We start from the raw sequence: 26,037 nt of genomic DNA on the forward strand, positions 1-26,037 counted from the left end.
CAACTGATTAACAGAGTGCGTATGTGTGTGTGTGTGTGTGTGCTTTGTCAACACATTTCATGTCTTCTTTTCCAAAACCTTGATTAAGTGGTATTTATTTCTTAAACAAATTTTCTCTTTTCCAAAACCTTGATTAAGTGGTATTTCTTAAACAAATTTTCTACATTTCATGTCATTATCGCTTTGAGCCCCAGTGCTAAGGAGATACATCTCATGGGGTTTTTTTCGTTATCAAGTAACATCCAAGAAGAAATAGGTGATGTGGCCATTTCAGCTAGCTCAGCTTCTTGTGAATTTACCTTAAAGTGGACAGTGCACCCTGTGCCGAGGACAGGCAGGCCTTTATCAAAAACAAACCTGTTAAAGGATTGCCAAGTCCAATTCATATCTCTACAGAATGGTGATGCTTCAGAAACGGAAATGAAATGGAACAAAGAAGCTTGAACTAGAGGATATTCATCCAATTTTTTTTTTTTTTTTTTTTAATAATGTACATTTCAAAACCTCTTAAAATATATGCACACACACACACACATTTCAATGACACACCAATATGTCCTAAATCATTCAACAGTCAGCAGACAGACTTCATGTGTTTATTCAGTGTTTTTATTCAGAACAGAACCAGTGTGAACACTTCAGAATGCATTGCCTCTGACCACCTTCCATCCAAAGTAAGATGGTAAAACACACACACACACTCGTAACACACACACACGCACACACTCATAACACACACACACACCATCAAAATTCTTCGTTCGCTCTGGTATCACATGTAAAAACCCAAAAACTCGAATTCAAATTCATCTTACTTATGCGCAAATTTTTAATCTAGTTTTCACACCCACACATACAAAACACCCTACCATTCACCCACAGACCCACACCACCATTCAGTGATTTACCCACCCACACATCCCATCAGTCACCCCCCCCCACACACACACACACACACTAAAGCACACCATTTCACTCGCTGTCAGAGTCGAACTTCATCTTCTTGTTCTGGGGCTCTCCTCCAATGCCACCACCAAAACCTGTCAGGGTAAGATGGAGAAAAAAAAAGGTTTTAACACAGTCCTGTTTGAACACTTCTCAATACAAACTGCAATGGAACAACACATATCATTTCTTTTCCTTTCTGTCTCAAGCAAACCATATGGCAAAAATGTACTTGTCTATTGAAAAGGGAAACATAATCTTACATTCTACGGTTTATTAGAATCGGAATCAATAATAAAGAATGTATTATCTTGTTCTTTTAGTAATCTTTGTACTCATCTTACAGTTTGTTTCCAGGTTTACAGAGCACATTGTTGGAATATGCTACCTGTGTGTGTGCGTGTGTGAACAAGAACCTAAAACAATATTAGCTGCTAACTTATAAGAAAATCACACTTCAGTACTGACCTCCACGACCTCTGCCCCCACGACCTCCTCGGCCCCCACGGTCACCGAAACCTCCACGGCCACCACGACCTCCGCGACCTCCACGGTCACCAAAGCCCCCACGACCTCCACGACCTCCGCGACCACGGTCACCGAAGCCCCCACGACCACGACCTCCACGGTCACCGAAGCCTCCGCGGCCTCCCCCCCTTCCTCCTGTAGAACAAACATGGCACAATTTTAAATCACTGTCAGTTTTGTTTAATAAACATATAACAGTCTTACTGTTCACTTAGTACACTAACCTGTAACAGTTTCGCTGTTCTTTATGTATACTAACATGTAACAGTCTCACTATTCACTATGTACGAGCCCGTATGCTAACATGTAACAGTATCACTGTTCACTATGTATGCTAACATGTAACAGTCTCACTGTTCACTTAGTATACAAAACATGTAACAGTTCCACTGATCACTGTCTATACTAACATGTAACAGTCTCACTGTTCACTTTGTTTTCTAAACATGTAACAGTTTCACTGTTCAATTTGTTTTCTAAACAAGTAACAGTCTTACTGTTCACCAAGTATACAAAACATGTAACAGTTCCACTGATCACTGTCTATACTAATATGTAACAGTTTCACTGTTCACCAAGTATACCAAACATGTAACAGTTTCACTGTTCATCATGTATACCAAACATGTAACAGGTTCAATGTTTACCATGTATACCATACATGTAACCGATTTACTGCTCACAATGTACACTAACATATAACAGTTTCACTGTTTACCATGTATACTAATTCACTGTTTACTGTTTTTATAACACTGCTCACAATCTATACAAACACGCATGTACACCTCCACAGACATGCAGGGTCACGGGCACAGGAGCACACACACACACTCGCGCGCAGGCACACAAGACAGTCTTACCAGGAGAAGCAAAGTCGAGGAACATCTGCCTTCCATCAAGTTCTGTGTTCTGCATTTCATCAAACGCACTGGCAGCATCATCAGGGGTACTGAACTCTACAAAACCAAATCTGGAAAAAAATAAAATAAATGAATATCATCAGAAGAAAAAAAAAACAACAAAGTTCCAAAGCAAACACATCATAATTTGTACCTGCAGCTACCCACAGGGCAAGAGATATTTCATAATGAATTCAAACTTGACTGGCACTGGACTTTCAATCTGAGAGTCCCAGGTTCAAAACCCAATCATGGTACCTGGTGGGTAAAGGGTGGAAATATTTCTGATCTCCCTGGTCAACATATGTGTGACCTTCTTGTGCCTGAGCTCCGTTCATGTATATACGCATGCAGAAGATGAAATACGCATGTTAAAAATCCTTACATCCATGTCAGCTTTCGGTGGGTTGTGGAAACAAGATCATACCCGTCATGCATGCCCAACCCCTACCCTCAAAAACGGAGAATGACTGCCTAAATGGCAGGGGTAAAAACAGCCAGACACATGAAAGCCCACTCATGTATACGAGTGATCGTGGGAGTCACAGCCCACAAATGAACAAAGACGAGAAGAATTCAAACTTCACAATCAGTGCTACACACACTGGCTCAGACACTTGAGTACACAGAAAGGAAAACAGTTCTCAGCACCATGCGAGGTAAGAGAGGGCAAGTTCCATTCATCATCGCCAGTTTGTATTGAAACACTGTTTATTTTCAGTAAAACATGGCTTTTTTCAGCAGTTTGTATTAAAACAAATTATTTGCAGTAAAACCCAACTTACTTGCAGTTCAACACAGCTAATATGCAAAAAAAAAAAAGTATCTTATTTTAGCAGTTTAAGTAAATGACAAACTATTTGCAATGAAACAGTTTATTTGCAGATAAAAACGCAGATATCAAATTAAGGATTTCTACTTCAGTCTGCAATCACATTTCCTCCATAACTGCATGTTAAAATTTTATAAAAAGTGTGCCACTTTCCAAATGTTCTTGCATCAGTCCAATTCCAGACCCCAGTCAGAAGAATCTCACGCCTACTAATCAATACACAGAGTAGTCCCCCCTCCCTTTGACCTCACTCACCCCTTGGGTTTCTGGGTGTCGGGGAAGCGGGCGATGCGGGCAGTGGTGGCGTTGGGGAAGGCCCCCTTCAGTTCATCAACATCCACGTTGTAGCTCAGGTTCTTCACAAACAGCACGCTGCTTGACCCTCGCTCACCTGAACACCACAGTGTCAAAATCATCACAATAATTATGACAACAGCAATAACAATAATAACTATAATGATATTATTCACGCTGTAGATCAGGTTCTTCACAAACATCGCCTTGATCCACCCTCGCTCACCTGAACAACACAGTGTGCACAACAATCACACCAATAATTATTTACATAGCCCCTTTCCATGTAAAACATGCTCAACTGATCAGTGAGTAGTTTTGTCCCCTGCTTTCCCATGCAGATGACCCATTTGTTAGGGTTAGGAAAAAAAATCACATAAAATACAAAACACAAAGTAACTGAATGAAACTCCCTGTACTTGACCCACTGGCCCCTCTTCTAACATCTGTGTATGCCCACCCCCCTCCCTCTCTTCACAGCCTTCAGAAGCTGAGTCACTGTCAGTACCTTCTTGCTGGTAGCTTTCTTCACTAATTTATTCAACGTCTTCATCATCCTCTTCGATGTCAAAATCTTCAGTTTGAAGCATTTCAATCACTTCAGCAGCAGTAAAAAGCCGTTGTCGTGATCTAGTTTGCTTCAAAATTTTTTACTCGTATCGCCTGTGACGCCATTTTCAATCCGTATTCAGATCAGCTTGTCATGTGGGGTACCAAGGTCAACAGCTGGCCAACGAGTGTATAGTCACGGGAACCTCACAAAGAAACTTTCCACTCAACCCTTGACACGTTCACAATGCCCGGTGTTGCTGTGATTTTTATGCTACTCCATGAGGAAAAGTGGACAAATTTTTAGTTGACAAAACCGCTATAGCGTTCCATCATCCAGAGTGAGTTAAAATGTATATAGATTCAGGTAGAGTGGAGGGGGTGGGGGATGGGGGGGGGGGGGAGATAAGCAGAAGGGTGAAGGAAAAACTTTTTTATGAATAAATACAACACACCTGGAAAATTGTGTCCATACCAAAAGCTTAGTTGGACGCAACTTTTTGTTTTTCACATAAGCTATAGTAAGGAAATGTACCTGTACTTGATTTTACACCTCGGTATGTGTGACTATGTCCTGCTGCTAACATTGTTAGTCATGTATGTGTACTGAAGAAGGCATTGCAATGGAAAGTCATCTACAGCTTAGTCTTTTGTGAAGGACTATTGACTCTCAAACTAGGAAGCAAGATTGCACTGGCTCTTTGTGCTGAAGCTTTGGGTCTAGTTTGCCTTTAGGAACCATCCCAGTGCCAACTGTCCTGAAACCCTTCCGGCTGAGAGAGCAGGGATGTAGCTTGGGCAAGACGCTCTCCACTACCATCAACTTCTAACCCAGATAGTCAGGACAGAGGATGCCTCCTCTGCAGTTCTGATGGTCATAGTCAGACACGACAGACAATCATACTGAAGATTTACACTGTTTCTGCTGCATGATTTACCTTGGTGACCTGTCTGTTGTTTTTCTTTCTTGTGCACCCATTAAAAAGTTTGTTTTTTTTGTTGTTCCTGAACACCTGGAATCCCAAACAGCGCACACTACCTGAATTTGAGGATCTGGAGCGATCACCGTCACCCCCCCAGGAGCGTTCACGAGGTTTAAAGGAGCTCTTGGACCCTGTGCGGTCCAGGTAGAGAGCGTTGCCCTCCAGGTCCGCCCCCTGCTTGTCCTCCAGCACCTTGTTGGCCGTCTCTGTGTCAGGGAACACGATGTAGGCAAACCTGTCAGACAGTAACACCACCATCAGACACAACTCACCATGTCAGGGAACACAGTGCAGGCATGTGTGTGTGTGCGTGTGTGTGTGTGTGTGTGTGTGTTTGTGTGTGTGTGTGAGTGCATGATGCATGCTTGCCCACGCGCGCATGTGTGTGTGTGTGCGCACATGTTTGTGTGCGTGTGGGTGTGCATGGCTGAGTGTGGTTTGCCATTATGGGTGTGGCTGCATGTGAATTGGTGATAGCCAGCGCACCAAGTCTAAATCTTAGAGAAATGCACTTTACAAATTCTGTTATTATTATTACCATCATTATCATTATTATCATTATCATCACATCTTATCTTTTATACATTTCAAACAGAGGCATATTCAGACAGTTGAGCCTTCCCGCCCCCCATCAGGAAAATTGTTGCAATGCAGCAGTGCAGCAAAAGTAAGAATGAAGACAAAATTGTCTTACAAAACAAAACAAAAAATGAAAATGACATTACTTGTATACATGTGTGAGCTAAATATAATCCGTTGACTGCAGAAACTTAGTAAAATATCACTTTGGCAGTGTTAACTGCAGTGACTCCAGTTCATGTACTTTTTCAGTGAGGAAATGGATCATCCCAGGACTTAAATAAAATAAAACAAAAAAAAGTGTTCCGTACCCTTTGTGGTAGCCATCCTTCTGTGGCAGGCGAACCTCTGTGGCGTTTGAGAAGAATTCCTGCAGCTTGGATTCATCCACAGACTCAGCAAGACCCTTCACAAACAGTGTCCGTTCATCCGCTGCACAGAGAAAAACACCGCACATACATACATTACACTCTTTTTACATTGGTGAGACAAAAACAATCACCTCAAATACATGTACAACGCTCCACTGGTGAGACAAAAACACCACACGTACATGCATTACACTCCTGTGACAAACTCCACACACACATGTATAACGCCCTACTGGTGAGATAGAAACACACATACATGTATAACACCCCACTAGTGAGACAGAAACACACATACATGTATAACGCCCCACTAGTGAGACAGAAACACACATACATGTATAATACTCCACTGGTGAGAAAGAAACACACATACATGTATAACACAGAAAAACACGTACATGTATAACGCCCCACTGGTGAGACAGAAACACACATACATGTATAACACAGAAACACACATACATGTATAACGCCCCACTGGTGAGACAAACACACATACATGTATAAAGCCCCACTGGTAAGACAGAAACACACATACATGTATAACACTCCACTGGTGAGACAGAAACACACATACATGTATAACGCCCCACTGGTGAGACAAACACACATACATGTATAAAGCCCCACTGGTAAGACAGAAACACACATACATGTATAACGCCCCACTGGTGAGACAAACACACATACATGTATAACACAGAAACACACATACATGTATAACGCCCCACTGGTGAGACAGAAACACACATACATGTATAACGCCCCACTGGTAAGACAGAAACACACATACATGTATAACACTCCACTGGTGAGACAGAAACACACATACATGTATAACACAGAAACACACATACATGTATAACGCCCCACTGGTGAGACAGAAACACACATACATGTATAACACTCCACTGGTGAGACAGAAACACACATACATGTATAACGCCCCACTGGTAAGACATAAACACATATATGTATAATGCCCCACTGGTAAGACAAAAACAACAACAACCACACCTACATGTATAACACAGCCACCTGAATGTTCATGAAACTGCCTGAATCCAAACTTCAGGCTAACTTAATACATATGCACACTAGCAGAGTGAACACGTCAAGACCAAGCAATTAAGTTTGGAATGAAGGCTCAGAACTTTTGAGTACACAAATGGAAACTGGTCTCAGCACTGTGCTGTTCAGAGAGGGCAAGTTCCATTCATCATCGCCTCATTTCACATCAGAAAACACAAACATGAACTTTTTCCACAGTAGTAAGATAGAATAGATTTTTTTTTTCATTTTAAGAGTAACTGGAGCATAACAGACTTCACTTACTCACACATAGACCCAGAGGCACATATACAAACGCTGAGTCTAGAAATATCACTAAAGGATTTTCAAGGGCTAGAGGCACTTATAACATATATGAACAGAAAATATTGGTAGTGGAATGATCCCATTTTTTCTATCCACCTGAGCATTTACAAAATATAATAATAATATACAAGATATTTCTTTAGTGTATTATTGCTTTTTTTCATGTGTGTGTGTGTGTGTGTGTGTGTGTGCGCTTTATTTGTACAAACACTGAACTCATGTCCATGCAAGTCATCCTTACCTGACGAGTCTCTCTGCTGCCACGCCCCCTTCTGGGCGCTGTTGGGTGCAGGTTTCTCAAAGGTGTTCTTCGGCTTGGCCTGCTCCACCTTGATGTTGCCGCCCTCAAACTCTGTGCCCGACAGAGCGATCGCCTTGTCCAGGTCACCCGCATCCGCCAGATCCACGTACCCAAACCTGACACATACAACCAGGAGATGTCATTTTTCCAACTTGAGATCATGCACGGCCAAACGCTTGGCTTATATCAGAGACTGACATAAGCTAACAGCTGGGTCAAAGCAAAGTGAGAGCTGTATGATCAAAAGCAAAGTGAGAGCTGTATGATCAATGTCTCTCCACTCTTATGAGAATTAATTTACAACTGAGTCTTGTGAAGGACTATGACTCTCAAACTAGGAGGCAAGACTGCACTGGCTCTTGATGCAGCAGCCCTGGGGGCCTTGTTGGCCTTTAGGGGTTTAACTTGGGCAAACCACTCTCCAAACCACACTAACCAAATTCCAGCCCAGACAGTTGGGACAGCAGTTGGCTCCTCTGCTGTTCTGGTGGTAACAGTCAAACACAAGTACAAAATCATTCAGGGATCAGTGACAAACAGCACTGAACTCACCTCTTCCTTTCAGGCTTGCGAACCTCCGCCACCTTCACACCATTCTTTTTGAAGAACTTTTTGACAGCCTCCGGTGTGGTTTCCACATTCAGCTGACCCACGAACAGGGTCACCGCTTCTGCACACATGTATCAAACAGCTGTAACTGTAGGCCTCTCAATCAAACACAGAGTACACATAAAAATCCATCAGTGCTGGTACATTCTGTCAAAATACATTAGTTTTATATGTCGGGTGACAAACAACAGGAACACAGGAAGGGTGTGAACAGGAAGCATGGCAAGACAGTAAGAAATCAACAAGAGTTGAGACAATAATAGTAAGGAGACACACAAAATAGCATGTACACGGACACACACACAGAACACAAAACACAAGGATTTCCTGACAGATGGATATTGTCAACCACGACCAGACAGAAAGGACGAAGCCGATCAGACAGACAAGATGAAGACAACCAAACTGATCCACGTTCCTACCTCCCACACTCTCGTCCAGTTTCTGTCTCTTGGAGTCAGCGCCCTTGTCGCCTCCCTTCTTCCTCTTTCCACTTTCTGTCACTTCTTCCTGTTCCTCCTCATCACCGTCTTCCTCGTCACTTTCATCCTCATCTGAAGGTAAAACAAAACAAAAAAACTGCTATAGAAAATGTGGGTAAACTAGCACTGTACTTCCCACAAAACATGATCAACAGAGTAAACAAGTTTGACACAGTACATGACAAATTTCCAGTTCTGAAGAAGAGTTTCACAATAAACACATGCAGAACATGAACTAGCCAGCAGGACAAAGGGGAGGTTACCTACTTCCGGGAGGTTATCGGCTGTAGTTACTTTCTCCGCATAGGCGGATAGTAGTTTGCACAGGACAGGAATGTCAGACCCCTGCCGGAGTCTGCACTAGTTGGGTCACGGTTAAGTATGTGTAATTAAACATGAAGTTATCATTTTAAGATTGTTGCATGTCAAGAATCAGTGTGTTTTGCATACAAAACGAATGTTATGATTAACAGAAATCTCACTGCAAATAACAGTACAGGGTTCCTATGATTAAGAAGCAAATATGGATGAATACATGCCTCAGAAATCTGGAGAAAACAAACAAGAAAAATGAAAGCCTGTGTCTCTACTGAATCCTTCACTGGGAACTGCATGTCACAAGCAAAGTGAGCAGATGCACAGGCATCAACAACATAGTGGATGAGGTGAAACAGAGATGCTGGAAATGGATGGGCCATGTTCTGAGGATGACGAAAACCAGGCAACCTTACACTGCCCTCCGATGGGCACCACCAGGGAAAAGACGAAGGGGCAGATAAACCAGGCACAAGGAGAACTGGGAAAGAAGAAACTGAGACAGAAGGCAAGACCTGAACAAAATCAGCTGGCTTGCTCAAGACCAAACTGACTGGAGAAGATTTGTTGGTGCCTTATGCTCCAACCGGAGCAAAGAAGATTAAGCAAGGAAGTAGGCGTGAAGAAAAAAACAACAAACAGAATTGAACTATGCACAATGCTTCAAATGAAAACAAATCATCACAAAAATAACCCCACATCCCCAAATCAGTGGGTAAAAATCACAAATGAGAAACCAACAAATACTTCACTTACCAGCAGGTGCAGGTCTCTTTGCGGCTTTCTTGGGAGAAGCTTCTGTAAGGAAAAAACAGAGAAAATCGTGAGTACCTGGTACTGATCTTCCCTGAAATCTCTCACACACCCATCTGTCAGATCAATCCATACCCTCAACAATGAAACATGCAATGCACTGGGCTCCTGATAATGTCTACCTATGTGTCCCTGAGGCTTTGAAGATGGAAAAATATACTGCATGTTCATCAAGATCCTTGTGGTGTTCTACTCATTTCATACCCTAGGGCTGGGTGGAAAAAAGCATATGTTTTGCTTATCTCATTACCCTGGTAAAATAAAATTTCGTTTCGTTTCATTTCGTTTGAACAAACACCACAAAAGAGTGAAAATCCTGAATGTCAGCTTCATAGCCTGATGCCTGGGTCGTCTGCCTCAAAGAAGATTTGTTTCCCTTGGACACTTCTTGGTCCAGAAATTTATATGTCCGGGGCTATAAGGTTTGCTTCTGATCACAATGTGCCACATCAGTACAACCCTCTGAAGGTAGGGTGGGACCCCCTTGACAGTCCCTGGCACCCTAAAATCTGAACCCCACCAGCAGCACGAATACAGTCATGAAAACATTTGAAATGTTGCACTGTCTCCCCTGTGTCTGCACTGATGGCTCAGATCTGTTGAGTACATAATGAACAGGACAACGTCTCTCAGCACAAACTGAGGTCAGAGAGGGCAAGTTCCATTCATCATCGCCATCAGCACAGTATACCGACATAGATGTTTATCATGTCTACTGGCAATACTGTCAGCACAGGTTACCAACACAGATGCTTATCATGCTGACTGGCAGCTAAAATGGCCAATCAAATGCAAGACACACAGCTAACAAGACAATCAAACACAAGACACACAGCTAACAAGACAATCAAAAACAAGACAAACAGACAACATGATCAATCAAAAACAAGACACACAGACATGATCAACCAAAAGCAGACACACAGTCAACAAAACCAATCAAAAGCAGACACACAGCCAACAAGACCAATCAAATACCTTTCTTTGGGGCAGGGGCAGCCGGAGCGACAGCAGCGATGGTTACAGCACGATCTCCGACCTCCTGACCTGACAGACCAACAGCCTTCGTGGTGTCTTCTGCCGACTCAAAGTCCACTGTGAACGACCTGAAACATACAGCCAGCCCACTCCATTCAGCATGGCCACACACCTATCAAGTACAGTGCTCTCAATGCTTTAAATAACTCATCTTCAGGGAAAAAAAGGGAAACACATTTCTGACCAAGCAAAATGTCCAGAGTTACTGCCCATGGACCAAGCAATTTTGACCGCAGCAGTCGACGGTACAAGCTGATCAGCGTAAAAAGCTTGCTTTGCCATGACTTCATACGTAATTTGAAACAATGCCATCACAGGAAATTCAGACCAGTTTACCCCTGACACACCATGGCAAAATAGTACCTTCCTCTGCTGCTTATGACAACCGCCAATATTAAAAGTACTGTCAAGACCAGCAATCCATTGGCAGAATTTCACTGTAGCATTAATTTGTGAAATGATGTCAGAAATGTGTAAACAGAACCATTAACCAGTCACTCAAACTGCTGTCACTGACAGACCAACTGCACTAATTCTGTAAACAGCTACAACACACATAAGGGAACGTTCTCTGTGCATATAACACAAGAATTTCAATCTGAAATCACAGCATCACCTCCACCATTATGTTAAAATTTGAAACTTTCCAAAATCTTCCTTCAGTCTTGATTTCAGATATAGTCTGAAGAAGTGAGCATTACAGAAGGCAGAAGTGAAAAACTTAAATTTTTTTTTTTTTAAATACTTTTTTGAGAGTGATGATTCAGAAGTTTCACTCACTTCTTGTCTTGCTGCTGAATGGCTTTGACAGTGATGCCTTTGGATTTGAAGAACTTCTTCAGCTGCTTCTCCTTCACTCCCTTGGCGTTGGTCACCGTCACCGACAGCACTGACACCACAGAACACACACAACTCCATTTCTACAGCATGCAGACACACTAGAGACCACAGTGTCACCCTTCATTCCGATTCATGCCCACTGCAAAAAACTACTCTGTCCATGCAGAGAAATCAAAAGCAGCTGCAGCAAGTAGCCACCCTTGTGTATACTATCATTTTTATTATCGTTATTATTATCATCCTTTTCTGTTGTTGTTCGTTTGTTTTCCATGGCTGGATGAAAAACAGCATGTACACTATCTACTACCCTCAGAAAATAAAGAATATTCATTCATTCATTAGCTCCCTTTTGTTTATACATGCCATTGTACACCTGGACATTGCTCAGAGAAGCCTGATTTCTATACCTTCACAACTGGCTTCAGAGCAGGAATCATTGCCTGCATTAGGAGCTATGGACCAGATAGCTGACTTTGTCTGCCAGTCTCGTCACCAGAGTATCCACTGACGTTAAATCTATTTTCATGCTTAATTTTCATCCAACAAAAAAAAAAAGGAAAAAAAAAGAAAAAAAGTGGAAAATGTCTCTATGCCTCACGAAAAACACAGACATCACCTCAAATCCTATTAACACTTGTGTGTTTTAACAAGTCATTTCCACAGGAGACACCCAGTTCCAGTGTTATGTAAGATGAGAGTGATTCTGCACCATTTTTAGAATGGTATTTTTAGCGAGTTTGTATCTTAACATTTTTTATATTCCTGAATCATTCGTACCACATGTATTGTTAAATGTGCTTAAAGCCACAGGGTGAGCGCTATATAAATGCACATATAATGATATAATAAAGTCGCACAGTTACATACCTGGAGCAGGTTCTTCCTCCATGTCTTCCTCACTATCGTCACTTTCTGCAACACAACCACCACAATACATCACTTTCTGTTTTAAAACCACCACCATGCATCACTTTCTGTAACACAACCACCACAATACATCCCTTTCTGCAACAAAAACACAATACATCACTTTCTCGGTTTCTGTAACACAAACACATCACTTTCTGCAACAAAGACACCACCATTCATCACTTTCCGCAACAAAAACACCACAATACATCACTTTCTGTAACACAAACACCACATCACTTTCTGTAACCTGCTTTAACCCTCACTGACCCAAGTCACACCTGGGTGGGGTGAGGAAAATCAGAGAAAAGTGTCTTTCTAAAGAACACACCACCACCCTGAAACAGGGCCTTGAACCCTGATCTCTGGGCCATGAGTGCAGCACCTGACTGATTAGGCCACAGCACATCCCTTTAGGGAGAACTCACCAAAATCTGGATCATGACTGGAAGTTGTGCATGCCTAGACCCATTTCTTGCTCCAATATAAAACATTGATAAAAAGAATTTCAATTCACTACCTGTCAAACATTACAACAGTGAAACTCACCTTCTTCCTCGCTGCTTTCTTCGTCACTGCTCTCTTCTGCATCAGAAAAATAAACGAAAATTAAAATTAAATATCTGTGAGCTGGATACATTTTCCAATGATTTAAATAATCAGTTTGATTCTTTTATCTACAAAAATCAATTACAACTGTATTTGCTGACACATTTTTATGACTTAAATTATCAGGGGTTTTTTATGTTTGTTTTTGTTTTTTCTTCTTTTTTTTTAGGGGGTGGGGGGGAGAAGGTTAACCAACATTACTGTTTATATTTTAACTTAATCATTTATTTTCACTTTAACAATCATGTCAATGTTAGGACTTCTGTTTTAGGTCACGCTGCACATTTCAGTCATAACTCAGCAAATGTGATGTGTGCAGACATGCGAGTGCATGTGCATCAATGTGTGTATAACTGGATACATTATAAGAGACAAAGAATATGCACATCTATGTCAACTTACAAATGACTGCAATAAAAGCAGTACACAACAAAAATAACACAGTCCTACAAGGGAGAAGTCCAGATAAAGAATAATGACTGATATCCTGACCCATGAGGTCGATTTTATCACTGTGACTGTGAGATGACAGCTTTCACCAACTAGCGTACTCAGTAGCAGGCCAAGGGTTTAAAGAATTAACAATCCAAGGGGTCAAACAGTCAACAATCATGACACTGAATCAGTGTTCACAGCATTTCCCCTGGATAACATTTCTGTCTGACCACTGCCATCATTCCTCACCTTTGGCTGCTGCCTTCTTCTGTGCAGCCGCCTTGGCAGGAGCTGAAACAAGACAAAAAAAAAAAAATAATAATTATCTACACAAACACAAAAATCACAAATTATTACACATCACAAACAAATAGTATTCACAATAAATCTGTTCAAAAAAACATGAATTCTTTCAAAACCATACATGGTTTAGAAAACAAAGTTCACCAAAACTAAACAATTTGATCTATATTCTGGGCAGCATCTCCCAATACAATACACACGAGGTTTAGCCCCTATCATGAACTTCCCTGCAGCTTTACATTTATTTGTTTTTTTTAAATAACTATGTCACAAAGAGACGAAATGGTTCTACACACGCTCGGCACCATACCTTTGGCTGGTTTTTCTTCTTCACTATCATCTTCATCACTGCTCTCTTCTGAAAACAAAAAGAAGTGGATTTTATTTTCAATCTGAAGTCAATGACTGGACAGCAACAGGAGACAATGACTATATCATTTTGATGTATTTAGTGTTAATTAAGAAGATGCACAGCCTATAAGGTGTGCTAGAAACTACAAAAGAAAACCTTATCAGTCACGGACACACACAGTGGCATCCCTTCTCGGATCATTCTGTTCTGTTCTACAATCCGTCACAAGAAACATCTATAATCTGCAAACATCACACTGAAATCTCTCTTTTTTTCTTCTTTTTTTTTTTTCATCTAGCACTAAGCTTTAAAATTGTTCAATTATTTGAAACGAAAAACCTATACAACAACCTATTACAACAGTAACTGTTGTATTAACTCTATCTACATATATATGACATGTATGTCACAAATAATAAGTTGCCCTCTGCCTTTGCACATGCAGCAGCAATAGCTTTCTCTTCAAAACACACAAAGAGAAGAGACTATTACCTTTGGGTGCTGGCTTTTTCTGAGCAACTGGCTTAGCAGGAGCTATCCACCAGAGACAGGAAGAGAGAGAGAAAAAAAATCATATGTGAGCCATTCACTGAGAGCTTCAAACAAGAGAAAATATCACTAACATGACAGCTCAATAATCAATAACAAGCTCTGTATTATCTACTTCTTTATGATGGCTTTGCAAATATTTCCATGCGTGTAAACTAGGTTTTATCCTTCAGCTGAAACAAAACATTTTTCTGTGAAAATCGACAAATTCTTTTCAACAAGAAAATTATTTCACCTATGCTCAGTCTAATATGATTAATCACCTGATCTATACAATCACTTATATGATAAAATCAGCTATCTGAAAGCGTTCTAACAGAGGTGGTTTTCTGTTCTCTTTTCTTTTCTTTTTTTGTTAGTAACAATCATAGTTCCCATCTTACCTTTCTGTGCTGGTTTCTTCTGAGAAGCAGGCTTAGCAGCAGCTGCAAAAGAAAAAAGACAAAAATTACATGCACATGAAATTTCATTGCTTTCAACTCTTTCACTGCCATATGTTACAGTAGTCAACCAGACAGTTCACTGCCATAGACAACTTTAAGTGGATACCAAGGGTTCGTGTTAAAAGGACCATTTATCACGTTGTAACAAAGCTTGACAGCTGCAACCAGTTTCCCATGCAATAGAACAATGACTAATGTTAGTCCACTGACGAAGTTTGAAGGGAACAAGTCCAATGTGTTGTTTTGACATGAACCTAATTGTGTGACTGAGAGTGTTGAGTCTATACATGTTTCACACAGAAACTTGGCGGTGAAAGAGTATAAAAAAATAAACAAATAAAATAAAAATTTAAAAAATAAAATAAAAGAGAGAGAGAGAGAGAAATATGTGCTTGTAGTCACTGCTGTAAGTAAACTGCTAACATACAAACTGCTGGCTTCACAGAAGCAATCAAAAACAATTCTAATAGAAATGCATGCAAGGGTGTACAGTACTGGTTATAAAGCCACACTGTTTGTGCTAAAATTAAGTTTTCGTGTTTCAAACAAATAACTAAAAAAAATATTGCATAATAATAATAATGGTAAGAAGAAGAATGATATATCAAAACCTACAATCAAAAGTTTACTGCAAAATGACAGTAACAAGTCTGGACAGTGACAATGAGAAGAATTCATCCCTGCAATTAAAAATTTTCTGAATCAATGATCAACTGTAACTGTAACTGAATTACAACCACACTCCCACTGAAACAGACCAGCCTGTGCCCTAAAATGCCCTTCAGTAGTTTTCAATCACACAAATGCCAATTATCAGTAGTCTTTGGACTTCTGCCAATTATCAGTAGTCTTTGGACTTCAATCAGTAGTACTTAACTTGCGCTACATTTTTCCAACGGCGATCAATGAATGCCCATTTCGAAGTGTGCATATCTCAGCATAAGCTACATATGCATGCACTCACGTACACACAAACACTGCAGAAGACAGAAAGAGAGGGAAGGAGAGGTAATTCATAATTTAGTTGCAGTGTCACAAACCTATGTGCAAGAGGTCAAGAACAAAAAATAAACTAGAGTGCCTCAAGTCATTTTGTCAGCAGTAATGAATGAAAGTTATATACAGCGCAGCCATGCTGAAGTCGGACCGCACAATACACTGAAGAAATTATTTTCCATCAAATGAAAACCGTATTTTTAAACCTGTGACATAATCAGGTACTTTTTTTTTTTTACCGATTTCCATAGAAATTATGGAAATTTTTTTAGTATAGTCAGGTCTGCAGAAAGAAGTGAGTGGCTACCTTTCACAGCTGGTTTCTCATCCTCCTCGCTTTCTTCATCGCTGCTGTCCTCATCACTGCTCTCCTCTGTGGAATCAAATTTCTTTTTTTCAATATCATCAACTTGTAATTTGCTGTGCCTTTCTGTAAATTTCGTTTCTCTTGCAAACCTCACATTGAAATCTGAGTCTATGACTTTCCATCTTGCACTAAGCTTTAAGTATAAAAATTGTTCAATTATTTGAAATGAAGGAATCTGTAACAATAGTATTGCTACTATTAACATTATATATATATGACAAGCATTGTTACAAATAATAAGTCGCCCTCTGCCTTTGCACATGCAGCAGCAATAGCTTTCTCTTCAAAACACACAAAGAGAAAAGACTATTACCTTTGGGTGCTGGCTTTTTCTGAGCAACTGGCTTAGCAGGAGCTATCCACCAGAGACAGAAAGGGAGAGAAAGAAAATCACATGTAAACCATGCAAAAGGACTGAGACATTAAAATAAAACAAGAGAAAATATTACTAACATGGCAAATCATAAACCAATGACATGCAAAACAGTACACACTCGCCCATAGCAAACCTGATGTGTATCATCTTATTTCTTCTTTATGATCTCTTTGCAAATATTTCCATACGTAGGTTTTTTCACCAAGAAGTGTTTTTCATCCATGCTCATTTTAATAAAAGCAATTACATGGCTCACCACAATTACTAGATTTACACAATTACGTGATAAAATTAGCTGTGTGAAGGAGTTCGAACCCCCAGGCTGCACTGTGGCCAGGAGGTCTCACGACTTCAGTTTCATGTTGTACCCAGCACCGAACCCCTGCCTAGCATCAGGCAGACATCTGGGTGCTGTGATACCCACATGCAGGAACATACACACGCAGGTGCACGCACACTCACATGCACACAGAGTCAATCTGTTCAAAGACAAGCCTGACAACTTCCTAACCCATCAACTGCTGCTGACCAGTACGCTCGTCAGTGAAGGGCTGTCATCCCACTGAGATCAGACAGAACTAACTCACAGGTCAGGATGCACAAATGTATTTGGGCTTCTGTGCATGCGTGTATGTGTGTGTATAATCACAGTACTCTTCCTTACCTTTCTGTGCTGGTTTCTTCTGAGCAGCAGGCTTAGCAGCAGCTGTAGAAAGAAATAACCAAAAATAATTTGATGCACATGAAATCTCATTCCCTTAAAAAGAATTAATAAAATAAAGAATATGCGCTTGTAGTCAATGCTATAATTAAACTGCTAAATACACAAACTACTGGCTTTATAGAAGCAATCAAAAACAGAAACTTACAAGAATGCATGTAGGGGTGCAAAGTATTGGTTACAATGCCACACTTTTTGTTGCTAAAATTCAATTTATGTGTTTCAATCAAGAACAGAACTAAAATAAATATACATAATATATTTACAATAATAATCAAAAACCTACAATCAAAAGTTTACTGCAAAATGAGAGTAACAAGCCTGGACAGTGATAAGAAGAATGGATCCTGGCAATTCAAAATCTTCCTAATCAAGTGATTTAATGATCTGCTGTTAGTGTGACTGAATTCCAACAACTTCCGACAGAAAGCAATCAGCGGTTACCTTTCACAGCTGGTTTCTCATCCTCCTCGCTCTCTTCATCGCTGCTGTCCTCATCACTGCTTTCCTCTGTGGAATTAAAAAATATATTTACCAAACAAGATACAGTGCCATTTCAAATGTTTCCTCTGTTTTTTTAACAGTGTTTTTAGTTCAATCACATCACAGTACAACTGCAGGTGAACAGGGCAATAAAATCTCAAATGAACTCCTGTGCCAAGTACGTATTTCCTATTCCTATGTTATCAATCCATCCAAAGTGAAGATCTTACAGAAAATTGCCCAATGTCGCACGAAAATGAATCTCAACCACTAACCTCCAACATGACAAACCTTTCTCCAGATAAATGAAGTATCTATTTCAACTTCTTTTTTTGTATGTGATAAACTGATCACAGTATTTGAGGTGATAACATTTTTCGCACTGTTAACTCAAGTGAGTCAAAAACCTAACAAAAATTCCAGATATCAAAGACAAATTCTTTACCTTTTGGGACAGCCTTTTTCGCAGCATTCTTATTTGCATTTCCGTTCTTTGGTGGGGCAGCATCTGTTGAGACACAAGAAAATCAACATCAGCAACACTGAGTGCAACATTTTCAACATTGTACATTTACATTCACTATCCACATACAGGGAACAAAAAAAACAACAACAACAAAAAAGCAGCTTAAAGACAACAGCAATTCATTTATCAACTTCCGACACCAACTTTGCAGCTTTCTTCCGAAACAGTAGATTCCGTTCTGCTCAGAGAAAAGGATCACATAAGATCTGTATCAGTCAACAAAAGGATTAATTTGTGTGTCTTTTACAAGCTTTGGAATTTCCAAGCCTATGTATTCCGTATACATTTTGGGTAAGCTTTTCTTTCAACTTCTCTCTTCCGATTCTCTTCTTCACTGGCTACAGGACAAACTGTTAGTAGTCAGGGCAGCCTCAGACAAATGCCTCGTTTTGTCAACATGACATGTCTGACTCGTCATCATCACTCATCACTGGCCGCAGTGCTTTGGAAAATGCTTCATTTCCATGGACAATTCTAACCATTACTACAAGTGGAGAGACTGGTCTACTTCTGGTATTGAGTCTGCCGAGAAAGCCAAAGAATAATGATAAGAATTTGATTTACAAATTGCCTTTCCATGTTAAACATGCTCAATTGTGCTGTACAATGTAGAAGCTAATGTTTAAAAAACATGCATTTAAATACTTTAGTGAAAAAAACACTGATGCACAACCCTTTACGGCCGGCCAACATAACACTCAAGCACAAATTTATGTACACACACACACACACACACACAATCATCACAGACTATACACACTCACCGTACATATCATACAAATATGCCTAAATAATGCAATATCACAATACTTAAAAACACAATACTTAACGCAATACACCTAGGGTCCCCACAGATAAGGACAAACAAATTTCAATAATTTTCAAGACCAGAATGAAAACTTTCCAAACACAAACCAAAGTTAATCAAAAATTTGCTTGCTCACTAACAAAAAGGATTAGCAGATATCACAGTACATTGGTCATTATAGTAATACGACCGAAACCTACTCTAAAACAGGTAAAAAGCAGAAACGTGAAAACAGAAAAGATCCAATAATTCAGTTACTTGAACAACAATAATCCCCGATTACTTTTGATATTTGAGGGATTTTTTTTTTTTAATTTCTTTTGAGGGAGAGGGTCCAGGGTGGGGGGTGTTCAAACTAATCAGTATTCCTCACACTTCCGTTTCTTCATTTCAACTCAGAACTCAACTTTCCACAGGAAAATAAAACAATCAAGTGGCCTCATGCTGCTCATCATAAACCACTCTTCATATCCCTTTCTTTTTCTCTGAGTAATATAGTGTGGGTACAAATATTGGGAAAAGTATAATATGATACACATAAATTCCTTAACATACATGATTAGAATATTCTCTTGGTACTGTCAAATTAGTTGACAAGAGAGTCCACATTAAACATTTTTATAAATTTCCATATACTTTGCTGCCACTTCCAAAATGCTATTGTTGCCTGAATTAAAAAAAATAAATGTCAGACTCAATTATAAATGCAAAATTGAGGTATACAATAAAATATATTCTAACAATGACAAATTCCTGTGTAAAGATAAAAAATTGTAAAACGGTGTGTTTAGGGGTGACAGGTTAAGGGGGTGTCTGGGGGGAAGACTTATCATTCAAAGCATATCAGTAAATCAAATACCCCCCTCTTAATTTTCACCTGAACATTTCTCTTGGTCTCCTAACATTCCACCCTCAAAACAGCTCCCGTTAATGTGGAAAAACAAAAACAAGTGAACAAGTGGTCTCAGACAAATGCCTCGATTTGTCAACACGTTAATGTCTGACTCGTCATCTTTGCTCATCACAAACCACTGTTCATATCTTTAATTTTTTGCTTAATATCAAATATATCACCACCACAAATATTGCAGAAATAAAAACAAGATACACTAATACCAAAACCTAAAAATCCCTGCTGACTGGGCAATTCAATCTTCCCAAGTTATTTTCATTAGTTTTAAACTGATTTCAATTTAACATAGACTGATCAAGACCTGGATGAATTGGTCTTTTAATTTAGTGTTGTTTTTACTTACCTTTTTGTCATTATTTTGAATTCTCTTCAACCTTTTTTGGGAACTCACAAGTGTTCATTCCTAAAATTGCCCCTTCATGGTTAGCTGGGCTATGAGCAACGTGAAACTAATTTTTGGGTGCTCAGTTTTGTTGATTTAAAAATAACATACCACTGTCATCCTCACTGCTGTCACTGTCGGAGTCCTTAGCAGGAGCAGGCTTTACTGGCTTGGCAGGTGACTTGGTTTTCGCAGCTGCTTTCACTGGTACCTATGGAAAAAGAAAAGAAAAAAAGCAGAATTTGTCAATTCCAAATACATATCAGAGCTCCAAAACCACTCAGGTCCATCAAATACTGCATGCCATGTCAGAAAACAACACAAGTAAGGTCACTACCATCACAGCATAATGCAAGTGAACTTAGTTGGTCGCAGCAGAAACAGTATGCAACTACATGTATTATTTGTTACATATTATCCAGCATAAAATTACTCAATGGGCAATATGAAATACATAGGGATAAGATTATCCTTATACCCATGACAACTAAAAATTATCCACTTAATTATTGCGCTGTGTTTTTGCTGTAATGGGTCAGAGAACAATCAATATGATACACAAAACGTGTCAGAGAACACACACACAAAATAAAATTTAGAAAAAAAAAAACCCAATGTGGTACCTCCTCCTCCTCGCTGGACTCCTCAGAGCTGTCACTCTCTGGCTCCTTGGCCTTGACTGGCTTGGCCTTGACAGGGGTCACCTGTCCGCCCTGAAACCACACCTCTTCATTCAGATCCATGACTATTCTGAGTATGCATGCTCCTGACCATTCATCCTGTGTGCTACAACTACACACACAGATGCCAACACCTCAAAGTCAAAATTTGGAAATCATGGTCACATTGCAGATGAGATGGACTGAGGAGGGGTAGGTCTTTTCTGTACATCCTCCTCCCCAAGAATTACTTTCAGGATAAAATAAATCTGGTACAAATTTTCATCAGTATGCTTTCAAGATAAATTACAAACAGAATTCTTATACCTTCAAAAATAAACTAATACTAATTAAACTTTGATGACCATGGCATCTATTTAGGTCTGGAAAAGGTCCATCACTGGTATTCAAAAGTATGGAAATGATAAAAATCAGGAGATCATTTGAAGACAATTGTAAAATCCTGGAAAGGGAAACAGTGATGAGACTTCTCAAGTTACGTACTAAACTGTGATTCAATGCATTTATTACAAAATGCAGTTTGAAATATCAGCAACAAAAGCAAAATGAATGATGCTGAAAAAAAATTCCTCTTCAATCTGAAAATGAAATCTGAGAAAATCCAACTGTCTGAGGATGAATGGAAAGACAATGAAGTCCAGCAACCACACACAACCAACAGTTCAGAACAGTTTAATGAACAAAATAAGATCATTTGTCAGCCTATCTGAACAATTATGGATGCAAAATTATAATTATTTAATGCTTCAGATGCATCAACAAATGCCTTGCACAAAAAAGACTGAAGATTCTTGTACAACTCAATCATGTCAACAAAGGCAGGTTGACAGGAGCTGCTGTTAGCGAGTCTGGGCACAGCACAAGGCAGTGCTGGGGGCCGTTCTGTACAACCTAAAAAAACACACTGAAAAAGTGAAATCACTACAGGTTGATATGTAGCTGCACTTTGTTCTGCAACTTTTCTGATGGCGGAAGTATGGGGTGGCAGGGTTGAGACGTGGACTGGGTTAGAAAGGGAGAATGGGTGTGATCTGCATACAAAAGTCATTAACAGCACTGGCGATGTACATATTTCAAGTTTCAATATTTCAATGGAAGTTGTAAAATATCTGCCAAGCATCAGTATGATTTTTTCCATTAGCCACTGATGCCACAGACACCAATCAAAAGATTTTTTAATTTTGTGCACTGATGCTAGGAAAACACAAAAACATATATCTCCAAATGGATTCAAGCTAAATAAAGGACAGGGCTGATAACTGTATCCATCTTGTTTTGTTCATTAAACTTTTATTCTGATGCATTCTTTGTTGTGCATGATCAATGATTCACTTGAAGTTGAACTGAACGACACCTAATTTGGGGTCTTACCACAGCTGCAAGGTGAAGAGACCAGGGCAGCAGGCTCGCAGATACCAGAAGTACCGAGTGAGCTGCAAGAGAAGCGCATGTGTGCCGGCATTAAGTCCCCCTTGGCCTGATCCTCAGACAGAGCTAGAGAAACTATGGCCAAGGTCAGCCCCACAGGGTGGAAGCCGCTGCCGCAACTCAGTCATCAGGCATTGAGTCCTCCTGGAGTCCACGCCCTCCCAACATCCACCACAATCAGCTGTGAGCTGCTGCCTGACAGGCACAGAGTCCCTGTGGCAGATGTCAGCAAGGCCAGAGCGAGACACCCAGGACAGCCACGCATCAATGTGGCTGCTGCCTTATCATGGGTCTCAGGCATTCAGTCCACCTCAAAGTGATCATGTTCACGTTGTGTTCAACATCAAGGCTGGCCCGCAGGCCTCTGTCCAAGTAGCGGCTGTCATCGAACATGTGCTCTTCCACACTGAAGGTTTAGGTCTTGTGAAATAATGCAGAAAATTTAGCAGCTCTGATTTACCTTTAAGCAAGATTAATTATATTTTGCTTTTAAGTCATATCCACATTGAAAATTTCCCTTCTTCAAGTTCTTGCACCAGTCTCTTTGTTAAATCTCTACCTTCAGACTACCAACTGGAAATTATCAAGCTGTGACTTGTGACCACAAGGTTTAACAATAGTGCACACATCGAGCAATGTATATAAGGATTAGAATAAGCATCCATGGACATTATATATTTATATATATATATATATATATATACACACACACCACCCCCTTTTTTTCTTTCTCTTTTCAACAGATGCATTCACTAATTTAGCATCTGACCTAGCTTCAGGACATAAATAAGCTGAAAATCACAAGACCCATAGCCAACAGGATGAGCACATATGGACACTGCCACAAATATCCAGACATGTAGTCCACCCCAATGGTACAACAGACGTTTTACATGATCACCAAGGTCACCAAATGGCGTAACAAAGGTCAGCCAACCCAAGTCAGCCAATGGAGTCTGCCTGTACACACAGTCACTGCCCGGACTGTCCATCAATACGAGTCACCTTCCGTCCCTGCCGCCAGGGACGGCCTTAGCCCTGGGCCCAGGACTCTTTCCCGTTTCTCTTATCGCTTTTCTCAAAGACTCTGACGCCAGAGTCGGTACCCTGTTCGTTCTCAGCCCTGCCGCCAGGGCTTCTCACATCCACACTTTGTCCACTCTTGGCCCTGCCGCCAGAGCTACAACCTCTTTCCCACTGCCCTCCATGACGGATCTCACCATCAACCACTGTCATGATAGTGTGAACTCTGCTTTCACTACAATCATCTTCTAACATTGACAACAGTGCCTTCACTGATTAGCACCCACTTAACATACAGCTACATGATACAGCAGTTAGTCTGTTTGAAAACTCACTTTTTTTTCATTTTTATTTTTTATTTTGTTGGTCAACTGTCCATTCTTCTAAACCTAACTACAGAGACTGGCTGAATGTATACACAGAAGATGATAAGTTACACCTTCCTTGTTTGAACCGAGTTTAAATCTTTAATTTAAAGCAAGCATGTTTTAGAAATCATCAATATCACTTTAAATTGTGGCAGTTCCATCTTTGTTCCAAAAACTGAACAAATGAAAGCATTAACTAACCATCAAACTATTATTTATTAAAAGGCTCAAACTAAAGTAAAATTGAAGTCTAGAGAACATATACACAAAAGTTAACTCAACATGATCATCTGGAGGTTTGCTTCTTAAACTGTTCTTTTTACAATTCTTTTGGGCCTTCATTTGTCTTACATCTAAACAAATATGCTGTAGAGAAATCACATGGTCACCAGGACGTGTGAAGAAAAAGCTGTTTAAAACATCGTCGATACCCGTCTTCATTCTATTTTCTATTCAGGTTTTACAAAATCCGAAAAAAATGTAAAAACGATTAAAAAGACGGTTCACAAAGTTACAAACTTTTACCAAAGCCCCACTTACGATTTGCGTACAGCACAAATTTTAAATAAAGTACTCACTACCTCAGTTACAGATCTATCATCTACCTCATGGTCACCACGTGGTCGGTACTCCAAGCGTGTTTCAAGTACGAAATGGAGAGAAAACATAAAATTTCTTTTGAGACATAGATTCGATTCTTTACCGTGACATAAAGACTTATACGCACCTTGTTCTTCTTTGCGGTTTTGGTAGGCATGTTTCAAAGTAAAAATATTAACAGTGATCGTCTGACTTCGTACAGCTCGTTCCGAGTTCTTCCTCGCAATGCGGCACTCACAGTGAAACCTACAGGAAAGGACGCATGTGTAATGAGATCGGTGCGCATGCCCAGTCTCAGGGGCCCATCTAAATATAGTTTCGTATTAATGCTTTTGTCGCTATTATTTCTGTGAAGCTTATACTACGTTCATACTTCCTAAAAACGAATTGCAACTCTTGTGTAAGCTAATGTTGTGTTTTTATTGGGATTAGTTAAACTAATGCGAGATCGAAAATAATAAAAATCATTACTGACTTTATTTCCGGTTTACGAAACTTACGCACTATCTCTTTCCGTAAAATGCTTCTGCGTTGTCAGTTTCAGTTTCAGTAGCTCAAGGAGGCGTCACTGCGTTCGGACAAATCCAGAAACGCTATACCACATCTGCCAAGCAGATGCCTGACCAGCAGCGTAACCCAACGCGCTTAGTCAGGCCTTGAGAAAAAAGAAAGGGTGAATAAATAATAGATAAATACATTTTTTTTAAAGAGAGAGAGAACTAATAATAATATGTATAAGGCGCAAAAACTTGATGAAGTCAACTATAAGCATACATAAATAAACAAATAAATATTTTTTTAATTAAAAAAAGAAAGTAGTAGTAGTAGTGGCAATAATAATAATAAAAATAATAATAACAATAAAATAAATAAATAAAAAAGACAACAATTATGATAAATAAGGAAATAAATGTAAAACATGGAGACACACATTCACGCATACACCCACATATGCATAACAGATATGCACCAAACATGCAGTTTCACAGATACGAAAGCACACTGAGT

The 26,037-nt window shown here is 39.9% G+C and overlaps 1 protein-coding gene across 6 annotated transcripts; it reads right to left on the reverse strand.

Moving 5' to 3' along the window:
- Positions 1-591: 591 nt before the first annotated feature.
- LOC143300358 (uncharacterized) lies at positions 592-25,296 on the reverse strand. Of its 6 annotated transcripts, XM_076613970.1 has the most exons (26): positions 25,157-25,296; positions 21,554-21,643; positions 21,042-21,141; positions 18,747-18,809; positions 18,263-18,328; positions 17,762-17,803; positions 17,035-17,076; positions 16,662-16,727; positions 15,299-15,340; positions 14,859-14,900; positions 14,325-14,372; positions 13,961-14,002; positions 13,217-13,252; positions 12,626-12,670; positions 11,699-11,807; positions 10,859-10,986; positions 9,824-9,865; positions 8,693-8,824; positions 8,214-8,331; positions 7,602-7,777; positions 5,924-6,044; positions 5,090-5,268; positions 3,463-3,598; positions 2,337-2,446; positions 1,414-1,608; positions 592-1,040 (listed from the first exon to the last, which is right to left on the reverse strand). In XM_076613970.1, the coding sequence occupies exons 1-26, from the start codon at positions 25,184-25,186 to the stop codon at positions 973-975; spliced, it is 2,268 nt and encodes a 755-aa protein (XP_076470085.1). In that variant the 5' UTR covers positions 25,187-25,296; the 3' UTR covers positions 592-972. The 6 variants fall into 6 exon arrangements, with proteins under 6 accessions (XP_076470085.1, XP_076470093.1, XP_076470109.1 ...); XM_076613978.1 differs by lacking the exon at positions 17,035-17,076; XM_076613994.1 differs by lacking the exon at positions 16,662-16,727.
- Positions 25,297-26,037: the final 741 nt, after the last annotated feature.

The sequence above is a fragment of the Babylonia areolata genome, chromosome 2 (assembly GCF_041734735.1).
Source record: "Babylonia areolata isolate BAREFJ2019XMU chromosome 2, ASM4173473v1, whole genome shotgun sequence".
Classification (NCBI taxonomy): Eukaryota; Metazoa; Mollusca; class Gastropoda; order Neogastropoda; family Buccinidae; genus Babylonia; species Babylonia areolata.